At 36.0% G+C, this 17,830-nt stretch overlaps 1 protein-coding gene and 1 pseudogene across 1 annotated transcript in view; both read right to left on the reverse strand.

Annotated features, from left to right (window-relative positions):
- Positions 1 to 2,152: 2,152 nt before the first annotated feature.
- ADGB (androglobin) overlaps positions 2,153 to 17,830 on the reverse strand; it is a 192,999-nt gene continuing 177,321 nt past the window's right edge. Inside the window, exons 34-36 of the mRNA XM_008074020.1 lie at positions 8,991 to 9,108; positions 8,063 to 8,246; positions 2,153 to 2,585 (exon numbers count right to left, since the gene is read on the reverse strand). Of these exons, the coding sequence (XP_008072211.1) occupies positions 2,406 to 2,585; positions 8,063 to 8,246; positions 8,991 to 9,108 (482 nt within the window). The 3' untranslated portion in view covers positions 2,153 to 2,405. The remainder of the gene's footprint in view (positions 2,586 to 8,062; positions 8,247 to 8,990; positions 9,109 to 17,830) is intronic.
- On the reverse strand, positions 3,433 to 3,932 carry LOC110594563 (annotated as a pseudogene).

Below are 17,830 nucleotides of genomic sequence, written 5' to 3' on the forward strand. Positions count from 1 at the left end.
CTGTGTCTGCCTTATTTCACTTAGCATAATTTTTTCCAGGTTCATCTATGTTGTTGCAAATGGCAGGATTTTAATACTCGATACATATATCATATATATACAAATATGTACCACATTTTCTTTATTCATTCATGTCAATAGACACTTAGATTGTTCCCATATCATTATTGTGAATAATGCTGTAATGAAGGTAGAAGTGCAGTTATCTTTTTGACATACTAATTTTATTTCATTTGGCTATGTACTCAGTAATGGGAGTGCTGGATCATATGGTAGCTCTATTTTGAATTTTTTGAAAACCCTCCATACTATTTTCCATAATGGTTGCACCAATTTACATTCCCACCAATGGGAATGTTTAAGAGTTCCCTTTTCTTTACACCTACATTAACACCCTCTTGTCTCTTTGATAACATCCATCTTACCATATGTGAGGTGATATCTCTTTGTTGTTTTGATTTGCATTTCTCTGATGATTAGTGGTGTTGAGTACTTTTTCATAAATCTGTTGACTATTTGTGTATCTTCTTTAGAAAAAATTATATTCAAGTCCTTTGATCATTTAAAAATCGGGTCATTTGTTTTTCTGCTATTAAGCTGTATGTGTTCCTTATACACTCTTGGATATTAACTTCTTATCAGATATATGGTTTACAAATATTTTCTCCCAAAATATTTTCTATACTTTGCCCTTTCATTTTGTTCTGTCCTTTGATATGCACAAGCCTTTTATTTTGATGCAGTCTGACTTGTTTACTTTTGCTTTTGTAGCCTGTGTTCTTGATGTATCCAAAAAAATCACTGCCAAGACTAATGTCAAAGAGCTTTTTCCCTATGTTATCACCTAAGAGTTTTACAGTTTTAGATCACATTTAAGCCTTTTTTTTTTTTTTTTTTTTTTTTTTTTTTTGAGTAGGAGTCTCACTCTATCACCCTGGCTGGAGTGCGGGCTCAGGTGATCCTTCTGTCTCTGCCTTCCAAGTAGCTGGAACCCCAGAAGTGCACCACCACGCCTAGCTAATTTTTAAATTTATTGTAGAAACGAGGTTTCACCAAGTTGCCCAGACTTGTCTCGAACCCCTGAGCTCAGGCAAACCTCTTGCCTCTGCCTCCCAAAATGCTGGGATTACAGGCATGACACATTTAAGTTTTTAATTCATTTCAGGTTAATTTTTGTAAATGGTGTACAACAAAGGTCCTATTTTATTTTATTGCATGTGGATATTTTTTCTACAATATCATTTATTAAAGAAATCTTTCCTTCTTCATCATTTATTTTTGGCACCCTTGTCAAAACTTGGTTGACCATATATGCGTGAATTAAATCAAATATTTAAAATAACAAAATTACTTATTAAAGTAAAATTGCTTTGACTGGTTAAAAAATACTATAGGAGTTATGGGACAGTCAAGAGTTGTAAGTGTGCTTTTAGAAAAAGTCAATTTCCCACTATGTTTCTCAATTAATACGTTCATTGCATTTTTCTAAGACTGATGTATAACAACTTAATCTTAATAACAAAAAAATGCAATGCTGGTAGGCATGAAAAGGAATATGCCTGCTATCACATTTTCTATGCTTGGGTTACCTGGGTCCTGACTGTTATGATCTAGAGGTCTAAACTGGTGGGCTGAACCAGAATAGTTCTTGCTCAGTGAAGGAGGTTTCTTTCCTTTTTTTTTTTGAGTCGGAGTCTCACTCCTTTGCCCAGGCTGGAGTGTAGTGGCATGCACGTTCATGGCCACCCCTGCATCGACCTGCTGGGATCCAGTGATCCTTGACCTCAGCCTTCCAAGTAGCTTGAACTACAGGCACGAGCTACCGCACTCAGATAAATTTTTTTGATTTTTTTATTGTAGAGACGAGGTCTCGTCAAGTTGCCCAGGCTAGTCTTGAACCCACAGGCTCAGGCAATCCACTCGCCTCAGTTTCCTAAGGTGCTGGGATTACAGGCTGAGCCACCAAACCCAGTTGAAGGAGGTTTCTTAAAGTTCAGCTTGGAAAAAATGACACAATTCTGAAGCATGTTTATTAATATTTTAAAAACCTTTAGAGTTTGAGACAATATTTCTTCTAAGAACAAACAATACTTCTCTCATCATTGAATTTTTCAGACAATCCTATTGACTCATTTATGATCTTATTTTACTTCTAATGAAAAATTCAGACAATTCAGAGTATGACACACAGATTTCTACTACATGTTAAATATTGGGAAAAATTTATCAAAATTCTCTATTGACTTCAAATACTAGGTTTCCCAAGAAAACTAACATGTTAACATAAAAAATATTTCTAAGATAGGAAAACTAATATTTTCAAATGGTCTAATATCTTGCGATTATAGATAATTAAAAATAGCTATTTCCTCTCAAGAAGAAGGAGAGTATAGGGCATCCGCTGGTTACTTTTTCTTTCCTTTCTTTTTTTTCTGTGTGTCAGGAGGAGTCTTTTCTGTCTCTACCTGTATTGCAGCTTCTTGAGCAGCCAGCACTTCCAGCCTTAGGCGCTCAGCTTCCAGCAACTTGTTTCTATATTCTTCCCGGGTATTGAAGATCTTCTGTCGGGCTTCATCTAAGGAGTCCTGTCCCAAAGCAAAACCCCAAACAAATAAGTTCCACTGGTAAAGGTTTCCGACTCCAGAAAAAAAAAAAAAGGAATCCTTTTACCCTTTTCTTATGGCAGTAGATTTATGTGGAAAATTATTAAAGATGAAATTTAGGCTATGGTCTCAAATGCATATCAATACACAAAACATGTTATAGCAAAAAAAGGGGCATGAGATTTTAATAGAGGATGGTAAACAAAAGAAATGATAAAACAAGGAGAAAGCTAAAAAATAGAGATTTTGGCAAAAGGAACTCTGCTTAAAAGGAGTTCAGATATAGTCTATGCAAACATTAAGCCCAGTATCTCTTGAATAACAACTGTGCTGCCCACATGTATTCTGGCCCTGATAAAATATGTCCGAGCTGTACTTGGAAAACTACCAAATAATATCACCTAATTCATTGGTTATCTTCATTAATGTCAGTTTGACTTTCATTCTCAACATTCCAACAAAATTGCATTCATTAAGGACACCAATGACGTATATGTAGCTAAATTCAAGATCATTTCTTGGTTCTATTCTTGCTTAACCACACTCTTTCTTCCGGGATCAACTGACTTTAAGTGGCTTCCCGGACATCACAACCTCTTAATTTTTCTTCTATTTCACTCACTGCTCTTAAGTCATCTTTGTTGATTTCTCCCTTCTCCTTCATCTCTTAATGTGGAAGTGGACTTGTGGATTGTTGGCTGTTTCAAAAATGATATAATAAAAAATAAGGATTAATGAACAGATCTATCCTGAAGATAACTGTCTAAAAATGTCTTTCTTAATCCTTGAAATTTTTTTCTTTTTTAACATGAGCCAAAGTTTTATTTGTTCATTTCTTGCATTTGAAGTATTCTTCGATGACATCCTCGGCCTGAGATTTTTTGCCATAGTCCTTAACTACTTACACAACTGCAACCAACCACTTTACAGGGTTTTCCCTTTCTCTTAATTTTGCATAAACCTACCCATTCCCCTAGTTTCTTGTTGTCATCAACCTTAATTAGGTTGATTTGGTGTCCAGCACAAAGGGCCTCTACCAACTTGATGTACATAGGCTCATCACACTTGGAAGCAAACACGCAGAGACGGGCCTAGCACTTGTCTAAGGCTTTGGCAGCCTCACAAATTCCATGCCTTAGGCCATCGTGGATGAGGGCGATCTTCAGCACCTCTTGTAAAGCAGTGTTCATGTCCATGGCACTTCTAGCAGCGACGCCTTCCACCGCCATGGTGGTGGGTTACAGGTGACACAGAATCTCCAAGTCCACCTCCGCACTACTCAACAGTGGCAGGGAAAGAGCCATCCTTTAATTTTTCAAGAAATATTCCATATTTTTGCAGCTGGCATGATTTTGTTGGGCTGTTGCAACAGCTGGATGTCAGAATTAAATTTCCCAAATATTTTGACAAATACTGTATATACCATAATAAAGTTGAATTAACTAAACTAACTCTCACAAGCCTAGATGACAGCAGTGACATATTGAGGGGAGGGAAAGAGAGAGAGAGAGAGGGAGAGAAAGAGAGGGAGGGAGACGGAGGTGGGGAGAGGAGGAGGGAGGGAGAGAGGGAGAGAAGGGGAGGGAGGGAGAGAGAGAGAGAGAGAAAGAGAGAGAGAGAGAGACAGAGGAATTTTGTGTAAAGCAAGTTTAATATACGTCAGTAATCCCTTGAAGGTGAGTATAAAAGATACTCATTCTTCTATCTGATAAGAAATACGTAGCCAGGCGCGGTGGTTCTTGCCTGTAATATCAGCACCTTGGGAAGCAGAGACGAGAGGACTGCCTGAACCAGGGGGTTCAAGACCAGCCTGGGCAACTTGGGGAGACCTCATCTACAGTAAAAAAAAAAATTAGCCAGGTGTGGTGGCGCGTGCTTGTGGTTCCAGCTACTTGGAAGGCTGAGGTGGAAGGATCACCTGAGCCTAGCAGGTGGTGGCTGTGGTGGCTGTGGGTGTGCCACTGCACTCCAGCCTGCGTGACAGAGTGAGACTCTTGACTCAAAAGAAAAAAAAAAAAAGAAATACATTACTGGTCATGTTTCTTTTAAAACGGCTTCAATCAAAACTAGAGTTCTTGTACCTCACACTTAAATAAATGGAGTCTTAATTCAAAGTTGTCCCAGTTAATATTTTTTCCATATCCTCCCCATCTGCTGCATTTGCTTGTCTATTAAACACAAAAAATTCAAACTGCCATCCTGAAATTCTTTTTGTCTTATAATTTTTTTTTTTTTTTTTGAGTTGGTGTCTCACTCTGTCTCCCAGACTGGAGTGCTGTGGTCACTCCCGGCCACCACAGCCTCGACCTGCTGGGCTCCAGCGATCCTTCTGCCTCAGCCTTCCAAGTAGCCGGAACTACAGGCGTGCACTACCATGCCCGGCTGATTTTTTGATTTATTGTAGAGATGAGGTCTCGCTGCCCAGGCGGGTCTCGAACCCGCGGGCTCAGGCAATCCACTCACCTCAGCCTCCCAAAGGCGTGGGATTACAGGCTAAGTCACCGAGTCTGGCTGTCTTATAATTTACTTTACTCTATTTCCTACATGATAAGTTGAACCTATGCAATTTTAATATTAATTCATTGACCTACTGATTCATTTATTAAACAAACTTTGATGAAGCAGACATGCCTTCTAAGTTCTGGGGACACAAAAGTAAACCAAAAAAACAAAACCCTATTCATGTACAGTTTATATTCTAGTAGAAACAGAGAAAAAAAGTATGCATAGTATATATATTATATCTACATTTTCATATTATACCAAAAAATGAATTCACATGCAGGATAAGAGACTTTAAAATAAGGCCAGGCATGCTGAAGCCCACCTCCATTAGTTTTAAGATTACTAATTTTTGAAAGAGTAGATAGTGACAAACTCTCTAATGAAGTGACAATAGATGAGAAGTCTCATAAAAGGAAGGTGCAAACTATTTAACTCTCTGGGAGAAGGGCATTCTAGGAAGAGGTAGGAGTAAGGTCAAAGACCCAGAGGGGAAAACATTCCTGTTGGTGGAAAGGCAAAATCATTTTGGTAAAAGGAGCAAAGGAGACAGAATGGAGTTGGAGAAAATGAGAGGGGAAAGTGGGTACTCGATGTGGAATGCTAGAGGTCATGATCTAGACTTTGGTTTTTTTCTTGGTAAAATGTGAAGCCATTAGAGAAGTGAAACAGTCGCATCCTTCACTTTAAAGGTGTATTATGGTAAACGTTAGTGAAATTCATAAAATAGGTATTTCCAGTTATCTTCCAGGTACATGGTAGCATTGTTCTTACAGTAGTGTGCTAGGGCTGCTGTAACAAAGAACCACAAACTGGGTGGCATAAGCAACATAAATGTACTGTTTCACGTTCTTGATGCTGCAAGTTCAAAATCACGGTGTTGTCAAGATTGATTTATTTTTTGAAGTTGTAACTGACCATTCATGTGACTTGCTTTGACTAGTGAAATGTGAGTGGAAATGAATGTGGATTTCTGGGCAGAAACAGTAACATCCAATCTGCAATTCCCCATGCTCTTTTCCTCTGTCATAATCATCACGGTAGGTGTCCACACGGAATCTTCTTCAGTCTGGTAATCTTAAAAAATAAAATAGGAAGGATCCCCTATTGAATTGCACTGGGCACGTGGCTAGAATGAAAAGTACTCTTTTACTGTTTTAAGCCAGCATTGACAGGCCTGTTAAACAAATCTGGAATATTGCTTGCTTTTCTAAGTAGAGTTTTATTTACGTAGGTATTATCTGTGATTCTGTGTTTACCATGGCAGAGTTGAGTAAAGGCAACATAAATATTTACTATTTGGCCCTTTATAGAAAGCAGGTTTGCCAAACCCTGTGATAAGCCACTGTGACAATGGGTTTTTTTGTTACCATTTATTCTGGTTGGTACAATCATTTTAGTGGCAGAGCATAGCCCACATTATAGAGGGACAAAGATGAAAGGCGTGAGATCAGTTACTGGGCTGCAGCAATCCTTTTAAGAAAAAGCAATTGGGCTAAGGTACGTATAGAGATAACGAGAACTCATCAAATTTGGTACATATTTCCTTCCTTCCTTCCTTCCTTCCTTCCTTCCTTCCTTCCTTCCTTCCTTCCTTCCTTCCTTCCTTCCTCCCTCCCTTCCTTCCAAGTCAGAGACTCACTCTGTTGCCCAGGCTGGAGTGCAGTAGCATGCTCACGGCCACTGCAGCCTCGACCTGCTGGGCTCTGGGCTCAGGTGATCCTTCTGCCTCAACCTTCCAAGTAGCTGGAACTAGAGGCATGCGCCACCATGCCCGGCTAATGCCTATATATATATCTATAGTAGAGACAAGGTCTCGCCAAGTTGCCCAGGTTTGTCTCTGGGAGGATATATTTTCAAGGTAGAATTGAGAAGTTTTGATAACAGATTACATGTGAGGAGTGAAAGGAGTCAAGGATATGTCTAAGGTCTCTGCTTCTAGTAACTGAAAGTGTGCAATCACTATTGAATAAGATGGGATAATCTATTGAATTTTGGTGGGTAAATACTTGTGCTTAGATGGGGGGAGGGCAAGCATCAGATTTGGAGAGTTTCCTATTAGACAAACAACAAGAAGTATCAAAGTGACTTGTTTCTTACATGGGCCAATACTGGAAATTAAAATATACTATGGCTAAAATATTTAGAAAGTTCTGTAGCCTTCAGTGTCTTTGGGAGTGTGTGTGTGTGTGTGTGTGTGTGTGTGTGTGTGTGTGTATTGTAGGGAAGAAGGAGGAAATAAATAATCCTCCTCCATAGTGGGAAGTCATCCACACACATTTTTTGAATTTCCCCATTTCTAGTATAATACTTTCATTTTCAATTAAGCTTAGTATTCCACAATACAGAAAATATTTTTTTCTTTCTTTTTTTTTTTTTTGTTTTAGGGGGCATGTCTAAATAAAATACATCTATTATCCTGCTGAGATGAAGGAGGATAATAACCTACTTGCAAAAAGTTGAGGTGACTATCTTCAATTATTAAATAACTTTAAAAGGAATAAAACTATTTCATCTTCCTGCCATTCCCTTTTCACTTCCTAACATACATGGTGCCACCAACTGCTGAGCCTTTTGGGGATTATGTAATGATTCTGTGGAGTATATTGGCTTGAAGGTTAAAAGCTTTCCCATGGCCAGTTTACGAGCTGTTCTCAAGTCTGTTAATGTGGTCTTCCTCCAGTTTTTTTCCAGCTTCACAAATAATTTTGTCTTCTGTACTATTCTTCCCACTTTGGGGATAGATTCTCAATACTACATTTTAGAAAAATTTTAGAGAGTGAGTGAAATACATAATTAACTTGAAATCTTTTCCCAGAAGTTGCAAACTATAGAAATAAATATTTTGAAGACTTCTTTCTACACAAATACTCTATGATTCTATGATTTCTTTTTGATATTACAAGATAGAAAAGAATTTGTCAACTGTGACCTCCTGTGTGTGATTTCAGACTCACCCGCATTTCCTCATACATAATCAGGACTTCCTCCTTTAACTTTAACCGTTCTGTTTGTTCAATGTCTCTAATGCTCTGGACTCTACTCCTATACTGTCGAAACTGGTGAATTTCTTCTGCCTTTTGCATTGCCTGCTGCTGACTCAATTCTTCTGTTTTCAGCTGAGGATCATTACTTGTTTTCCTTAATATAAAATCATCAAGAGATATATACATCATTTGAGAACTCTGGAAAAAAACTTTACTTTAGAACTTGAATAATTCAAAATTATATCAGCAGTGTGACGGTCAGAATCAAATCAAACACAATTTTCCACATCAATTATGCTTAACTTACCATATATATTGATTTAAATCCATAAATCAGGGAAAGAAAGAATAGAGAAAGAATAGATAGAAATAGGGATAGAAAGAACAAATGGTTATTTTTTAGATGTGCTATTCTCCATTTTCCAAGTCATTGATATTTTAGGAGAATATTTTTGAGAATATAAGTTCATTTGGATTCACTAATTGATTAGGTGATTATGTATTGTTATTCAAAATTATAAATTTTTTTTCCTTTTGCATTTATATAGATAAATAATTTTGATAATGTTTTCAAACTTATAAATATGCTTGAGTAACTATCTCTCTATAATCTTATCATCTAGTTTACTAAAACTTTGAATATAATTAAATGACAGCAGGTATGATGGGAATTTTCTGTAGCTCAAGTCACTTTAATCAGACTTCAAATTAAATCTTTAAAGAAATATTTAAATGTTTTTTATAATTGATTTACTAAAATATTGGCTAATTTTGAGATGTAAAATTACATAATTCTAAAAATTTAGACCCACTGAGGATACATATACATTGTCTATTCAGTGTATTCAAAAATCTATGAACATAATTTTCCACAACAATTAAGCTTATTAAAACTTACCGTACATATTGATTTAAATCCATAAATTCTAGTGCTTTTCGAATAACTCTTGGAGATGTTTCTAAAATTGTTGGGGATCGTAAACGAGGCCCTGTTTTTTTTAAAAAAAAGACATAAGCTTGCAAAAAATAAATAACAATCACTAAATAGATTATTTTAATTTTATTTTCTTTGAAAATAGTATCTTATGTTAAAAAACCATTGATTGAACTTGCCTTATTTTTTATAATTAAAATATAACTATGTAATTATATTTTATGTTTATCCTCTAGCTGGTGTTTCTTTGTCTTTAATTAAATGAAGGAAATGACAAAATGAATATAATCTATTAGAAGAATAATAAAATGTTATTCTAGTCACAGTTAAGTGAAAGAAGAAACAAAAAGTCTGAATTTACAAAATTTCACAAGCAAGTTAAATGACCCAATGTTTAAAGAGCCTGGGCTATGTCTGGAAGCTATACTAAGAACTATGGTGGTTGGGACATAAACACATTTTTTACATATTTATACTGGTATATTGAAAACAAAATTTTACCATCAAGAAAACTTTAGTCTGGTGGAGACAGCAATATTTAAAACTTAAACACTGAAAATCAGATTATCAGCAGCTTTTTACTCCACAGACCCATAGTAAGCCCACAAGAACAGATTTAAGAGACTTTAGAGTCTAGGATATTAATCTCTCAGCCTTTCCAGACCATTTTAAACAAAAAACATATTGAAGTACAATTTACATACTTTAAAATTCAACCATTGCAAGTCTAGTTCAGTTCTTTTTAGTAAATTTACCAAGTTGTGTGACCATCAACAAAATCCAGTTTTGAAACATTTCCATCATCCAAATAAGATATCTTGTGTCCTTTTATAGTCACTCTCTAATCCCACCACAAACTCCAGGCAATCATCAATCTACTTACGCCTCTATAGGTCTGTCTTTCCTGGACATTTTATGTCAAGTAGGAGTAGATTCTAGGGTCATATGGTAAAATTATGTTTACTTTTCAAAGAAACTATCAGACCATAGTGTTTTGATTATTATTACTAACTTCATAATCAATCTTGAAATCATAAAGTAAAAATCCCTCATGTGGCCACCTGAAACCCAATCCCCACCACTATACAATATGCTCATGAAATGAATATGGATGTGTACTCCCTGAATCTAAAATAAAAAATAAAAATAGAAAATAAATGGAAAAATTCTCCACTTGGTTCTCTTTCAAAAAAAAGACTTTATGTTTTTAAGAGCAGTTTTAGGATCACAGTAAAATTGAGATGGAAATACAGAGATATCTCATATATTCCTTTCCCTACACATGCATAGCCTCCTCCATTATTAACATCCCCTACTACGGTGGTAATTGTGCTATATAGACAATCATGCCATCTACAAACAGAGTTTTAACTTCTTACTTTCTTTTTCTTGTCTTATTTCATTTGCTTGAACTTCTAGTACAATATTGGAAATGATTGGTGTAGAGAACATCTTTGGCTTGTTCTTGATCTAAGTGGGGAAATTTCTAGTTCCTACTATTTAGTATGATGTTAGCCATAGTTTTGTCTATTTCTTCATTTTTAGTTGAGGAAGTCCCCTTGTCACTTGGTTTTTCTTTTTCAAAATTATTTTGGCCATTTTGAGTCCTTTGCATTTCCATATAAGTTTTGAGATTAGCTTGTCAAATTCTGTAAAATTTCTACTATGATTCTGATAGAGGTTACAGTAAATTTATAGAATTTTTTAGTCCAAAGCATGGACTCTCTTTTTATCTGGATAATTAAAAATTTTTGTCAGGGATGTTTTGTAGTTTTCAATATACAAGTTTTGTACTTTAAATTTTAAATTTATTTCTAAATATTTATTATTGATGCAATGAAATTGTCTTCTCAGTTTCATTTTTGATTCATCACTACTATGCAGAAATAATTTTAATTAATCTTATATATTATGTGACCTTGCCAAACACATTTAGTAGGCCTAGATAATATTAATTGTTTTTCCCCAATTCCTTAGAATATGTATAATACATTGTAGTAACTCAGGATTCTTATTGCTCCAGGAATTATTGTTGTTGCTTTTCTTTGTTTAGCTGGTTGTTTAGTGATTTGCTTGTAGAGTCTTATGTCCCCATTAAGCTAAAGGTGTTTCTACACAGTTTTCTTTCATTCTTATTTTTTATTTTAAAATCCGACTTCCTAGGGGTCACTCAGGGGTCAGAATACTTTAGTGGTCAGCCAAAATATTTTCAGAGATTTTTCTTAAACACGTTGATTCAGTAAAGCTTCCACTTTTGACAAGGGGATCTCTGTGTGGTTTGTAGTACACAAAGTTCTGTCAGTGTACAAAGCAGCCCCTACTTCCACTGGCTTAGGGTTTTATATGCCTACAGGGACAAGCAGACAACTTGGACCATCTCTAGTCTCTCCTAAGTGTGCACACAGCCCTGAACATGGGTGTAGCTATCCAGGTGTCCAAGACTATTTGAAGCTTATCAAAGCTTACTGTGGCTGTTCTGGTGCTTAGATCTCCCTGTTCAATTTTCAGCTGGTCTGTTGTCCATTTGACCATTATCACTGTCTCAGGCAGCTATGATCTTGGTCATTCCTAATTGCTTGCCACTAAGTTCCTTATTGCTTTCAACAATGTCAATAGACATGGAACTTTTCTATGAAACCTCAAATCAGGTAAGTTCCCTCTAGCATTGACAATAAGGTTGCTGGTCCTCATGGTTTCCATGCTACAAGCCTTGGAGGTAATGAGAGAAACCCACGCTAACATGCCACAGATCTCTACTGTTCCTACCAAGTGTGGTAGAGGAAATAATAGACCCCCAGATAAGTATGCATCCTAATCCCTGAAACATGTAACTCTGTTACCTTACGTGGCAAAACTTTTCAGATATGATTAAGTTAAGGATTTTGAGATGGAAAGATTATTCTAGATTTTACAGATGTACTCAGTGTAGTCATAAGAACCCATATAAGGAAAAGATGGAGAGAGTAGAAAAAGTCAGAGAAGGAGAAAGGGAAATAGACATAGGAGAGGGGGCAGGGAGGAAAGTGGGATGTGAGGGGGGAGAGAGAGAAAGAGAATGAAGAAGATGCTGTCCTGTTGGCCTTGAATATAAGGAAGGGGCCACAGCCAAATAATCAAGTGGTCCTAGAAGCTGAAAAAGGAAACAGATTCTTCCCTATATCTTTTAGTAGGAATGCATGTCTGCCAACACCTTTATTTTAGGATTTCTACCTTCCAGAACCATAAGATAAAAAGTTCATGTTGTTTTAAGTCACTAAGTTTGTGGTTATTTGTTGCATCAGCAATAGGAAACTAACACAATTATGTTTGTTTGCTTTTATTCATTTTAATAATTATTTTTATTTAATTTTATGCCTTTCATTCATTTGCATATTTCCAAAATATTTTAATAACTTTTTTCTAGTTTATCATTTCTTTTTGGGGAAGAGAATATGTCAAATTCTCACTTTGCCATTCCAGAGGTCCAATCTTCCTTTCCCTGACTATTTAATCTTGCTCCTAACATGTAGTTGAAATAGGTTCTAGCAATATTGGAATGTCCTTAATTTATAATAACTTGTCAAAATTCATAACTCAGTCAGAAATGTAATACAATGTACACTTTTAAAAACATATAAAACAATAACATTCAGATTAAGTTTTTATTTTCTCAAAAGTATATAAAATCATGGTCCACTTGTGAGAAAACAGTAATATAAATTCCAATACTTGTCTGTTAGTAAAACCTAAATCCAAACATGTGTTTCATTTTATAATATGAAATAAAACATGCCTGAAATGTTGACTTTTTAATAATATGGCTCTTCTAGAAAAAGTGGTCAATAACTTATCTTTTACATCAAGGTTATTATGAGATCTTAAATTTCTAAGATTTATTTGCTATTCTTGTGGATGTTATTATGTCGGGTTCATTTTTGCATTTAAAATTTGGATCACTTCTATAAGACATAAACTCTTCTGATTCTGACTTGAAAGAAAATATTTCCTGATAAATTATATTTTTTCCTCACATCTTGCCAAATAATATATATTTAAACAGAGTGTGGGGAGGGACAGAGGTTCATTTGGATACCCATTTACAAAGCGCGTGTGTATCAAAATAGGATGTGAATCTGTTATGATGGTCTTGAACCTCTAGAACAATACCGCTCAATATGAGTATGTGTGTTTGTTTATGCATGTGTGTATACCATGCATGTGCATATACTGTACTCCATCTGCAAACTGGTCCTCTGTGGAATAAGTTCTAAAAGTGAGAGAAAGCATTTAGAAATTTTTTATAGCAATGAGACATTGCTATAAAATGACATTTTACTATATTTTATAAAAGTTTCAGTTTACAACAGACTGGTGGAAAAAACTTCCTCCATCATAGATAACATGAGATTCAATGTTTAAACGACATGGTGAAGAATATTTTGACTGAGTGTGAAACAAGGGAAAAAGACAAAGATCATCTCCAACCTCTGAAACAGATGCTTTCCAAGGCACCTGTAAATAAAAGTGAAAGTGAAAGTAATGATTAGACTCTTGACCTTGATAATGAGTTGCAGTTGGGAGTAATGCTTAGGAGTGAGATTCGTACTCATATAGCTCATTTGTACTCATATAGCTCTAGCACTATGAGAAAAAATTGTTCTATATGATTTAGTATATGAAAACAGGAAGTGGCAAGAATAAGATAGATTTTGAGGAGTTACAAACATCTATGGGGGCATAGAGGCCAAACCACAGAAATCTCTCAGAGGATCTATAAATTTTGATGAGTGATACTTCTTATGGAATGAGTATCAAGGAGTGGCATAATAACAGCAGATGTGGGCTCATATACGGAGTTTCTGATAATAGCTGGATATCTGAACCTATAGAGGACTCCTCTACGACCATAGCTAGCCCCTGGGGTGCATGGCAGTGTTTCAGTGCTAGAATTATACAACAACACACTTCTTATTAGAGAAAGAGGAAGTTAGTTTTCCTTGATGGTGTGCAATTATATTTATCTTTTAATATATTAATTAAAACAATAATGCTTTTACATGTTTGAGAAACATTTTGAGGACATTTTTTGCTTGGGGATAGGCTGTTTGGCCTAGGTCCTCCTTTCCTGCTTCATTTTACCTTTCTTCCCTGTCATTACTCCTTTCCCCAACCCGAAAGTACACCCCTTTACAATTATGTGAACTTTAATGAAAATGTCTGAAGACTGTGATGGACAAAAGCATGAAGAAAAGGGGAGCAGGCAATTTGAAATTGGAGAACAAGTTTCCATGCCTCACTACACTTATCTGGGGCTCTAGGAAAAAATGAAGTTTATACTGTGAATGTCTCTGGGCTGGTGTGAAGAATCATGATTACATTCGATTTTCTCAATTTAAAGATGACCTTGTTAGCTTCAGAGCACAGTGGGGACTGCATTGTGGAGGATGATACAGCCTAAGACAAAACATTGATGAAAGAAACAGAAGATGACACAAATAAGTAGAAAATCCTGTCCTCACAGACGGAAAGAATTACTATTATTAAAAAGTCCATGCTACACAAAGTGATCCACAGATTCAATGCAATCCCTATCAAAATATCAATGTCAATTTTTAGATAAATGGAAAAAAAATACTCCTAAAGTTTGTATGGAACCACAAAAGATCTCAAATAGTCAAAGCAATCTTGACCAAAAAGGACAAAGCTGGAGGCATCACAGGACCAGATTTCAAAATATTTTATGAGGCTATGGTAATTAAAACAGCAAGGTACTGACATAAAAACAGACTAATTGACCAATGGAATAGGATAGAGATCCCAGAAAAAAAGCCACACGCCCACTGTCAATTGATTTTTATCAAAGATACCAAGAACACACAATGGAAAAGGACAATCTCTTCAATAAATGGTGTAGAGAAAACTCAGTATTCACATATAAAAGAATGAAAATGAACCCTTATATGATAGTCAACTCAAAATGAATTAAAGGTTTAAACATAAGACCTGAAACTGTAAAACTGTTAGAAGATAACAGGGGAAACACTCCATGATATTGGTCTGGGCAATGATTTTTTGAATATAACTCCAAAAGCATAGGCAACAAAAGAAAAAAAAATAGACAAATGGAATTGTATCAAACTAAAAACCTCTGCCCAGCAAAATAATAATAACAACAGCAATAATAATAAATAATAATCCATGGATTCAAAGAAAATATTTGCAAATCATATATTGGACTAATTTTCAAAACATACAAGGACTCAAACTACTCAATAACAAGAAGATAAATAAATAAGTAGATTAAAAAAATGGGTTAAAGTCTTGAACAAATATTGTAAAAGAAGACATATAAGGCCAGACACAGTGGCTCATACCTATAATCCCAGCACTTTGGGAAGTTAGGTGAGAGGATTGCCTGAGACATGGGTTCAAGACCAGCCTGGGCAACTTGGTAATATCTCATCTCTACAATAAAATAAAAAAATTAGTTGGGCGTGGTGATACATGCCTGCAGTTCCAGCTACTTGGAAGACTGAGGCAGAAGGCTTGCCTGAGCCCAACAGGCTGCGGCTGAGGTGGCCATGAGCATGCCACTGTACTCCAACCTGGGCAACAGAGTGAGACTCTGACTAAAAAAATAAAATGTCTCCAGACATCGCCAAATGTCTCCTTCGTAGCAAAATCATCCCTGATTGAGAACCAATGGTTTTGAATACACAATCATAACTTTCTGTAAATATATAAAGATTTTTTAAAAATCTGTGCTTTAAAAATGATTATGATATGCAAAAAAAATGGCTGGGCATAGTGATTTACACCTGTAATCCCAGCACTTTGGGAGGCTAAGGTGAGAGGATTGCCTGAGCCCATGGTTTCGAGACCAGCCTGGGCAACTTGGTGAGACCTCATCTCTACAATAAAATAAAAAAAATTAGTCGGGTGTGGTGACGCGTGCCTGTAGTTCCAGCTACTTGGAAGGCTGAGGCAAAAGGATGACCTGAGAACAGCAGGTTGAAGCTGCGGTGGCTGTGAGAGTACCACTGCACTCCCGCCAGGGTGACAGAGTGAGACAATAAATCAAAAAAAAAAGAAGACAGATTACCAACAGATATATTAAAAAATGCTCAACATCTCCAATCATCAGAGAAATGCAAATTAAAATCACAATGTGATATCACCTCACACTGTTAGATTGGCTATTATAAAAAAAAGAAGAAATATAAGTGCTGGCAAGGATGTGGAAAAAGGGAAACCCTGGTACACTGTTGGTGGCATTGTAAATTAGTACAGTCATTTGGAAAACAGTATGGAGGTTCTTCAAAAAACTAAAAGTAGAATTCCATATGATCCAGCAGCCCTACTTCTGGGCATATATCCAAATAAACGGAAATCATTGTGTCAAAGAGATGTCTGTACTTCCATGTTCATTACATCATTACTCACAACAGCCAAGATATGGAAACATCTAAAGTATCCATCAATGGATGAATGATAAGCATATAAGTATATATTCACAATGGCATCTTGTGCTAATCACAGTTTGCTAAGTAAAATAAGCCAGGCACAGAGAGACAAATACACATTATCTCACTTATGTGTGGAATCAAAAATGTTAAACTCATAGAAATAGAGAATAGAATGGCAGTTGCCAGAGGCTTGAAGTCAGAGGAAGTCAGAGGGCAGAGGACAATAAAAGAGAAAATGTTGGTCAAAGGGTACAAAGTTTTAGTTAGATAGGAGGAATAGATTTTGGTTATCTATTGCACAGCCTGGTGACTATAGTTAATAATATGTAAATATTGCCAGGCTCGGTGGCTCAGCCTGTAATCCCGCGCTTTGGGAGGCTAAGGTGAGTGGATTGCCTGAGCCTGCGGGTTCGAGACCCGCCTGGCAACTTGACAAGACCTCATCTCTACAATAAATCAAAAATTAGCTGGACGTGGTAGCGCGTGCCTGTAGTTCCAGCTACTTGAAGACTGAGGCAGAAGGATCGCCGGAGCCCAGCAGGTCGAGGCTGCAGTGGCTGGGAGCGGCCACTGCACTCCAGTCTGGGTGACAGAGTGAGACGCAACTCAAAAAATAAAATAATAAAATAATATATAAATATACAAAAAGAGTAGACATTAAATGTTCTCACCACAAAGAAAAAATATCCGAAGTGATAAATATGTTAATTAGCCTAATTTGATCATTCTGCAATGTGTGCATGTATCAAAATATCCCACTGTACCACAGTAACATATATAATTATTTGTCAATCAAAAATAGAATTTTTTAAAAAGATTATGCTTACATGTAAATAAACAATTTGATATCAGAATTTAAGTTGCACTGTTTTAATTACGCTTTAAAAATTTTACAGATCTTTAACTAAGGATGAGGAATAGTATGCGTTCAGTTAGAGATCACAATATGTGGCACCCAAAGAGCCAGATTCAAAGTTCTACCTAGTTCTGCCCAAATTGCAACAACTTCCTGCCCTTGAGTGAGACGCATCAATTCATTCATTATTGAAGTGGAGATAGCAGTATTTGCTTGCTCTAGTTCGTAGAAGCTCAAGTGAGATAAAACATGCAAAATCACTCGACAAATTAAAAAGTAATATGAAATAAAAGGTTTTTAATAAGCTTTCATGCTACTGTCATGTGAGCTATTACCTATTAAACGGGCACTTACTTTCAAAATATCAAGTGAGAAATATCAGAATCTCTTGTTAGTATAGTAAAAGTGTCCTTTGAATTTTCCTCTTACTATAGAAATCATTCAATTACATGCTTTAGCCTTATGTACGTCTTAATTTTTAAAATCTCAGAATTGTTTAAGCA

Source organism: Carlito syrichta, unplaced genomic scaffold (genome assembly GCF_000164805.1).
Source record: "Carlito syrichta isolate Samal-C Ts95f unplaced genomic scaffold, Tarsius_syrichta-2.0.1 Scaffold316274, whole genome shotgun sequence".
Classification (NCBI taxonomy): domain Eukaryota; kingdom Metazoa; phylum Chordata; class Mammalia; order Primates; family Tarsiidae; genus Carlito; species Carlito syrichta.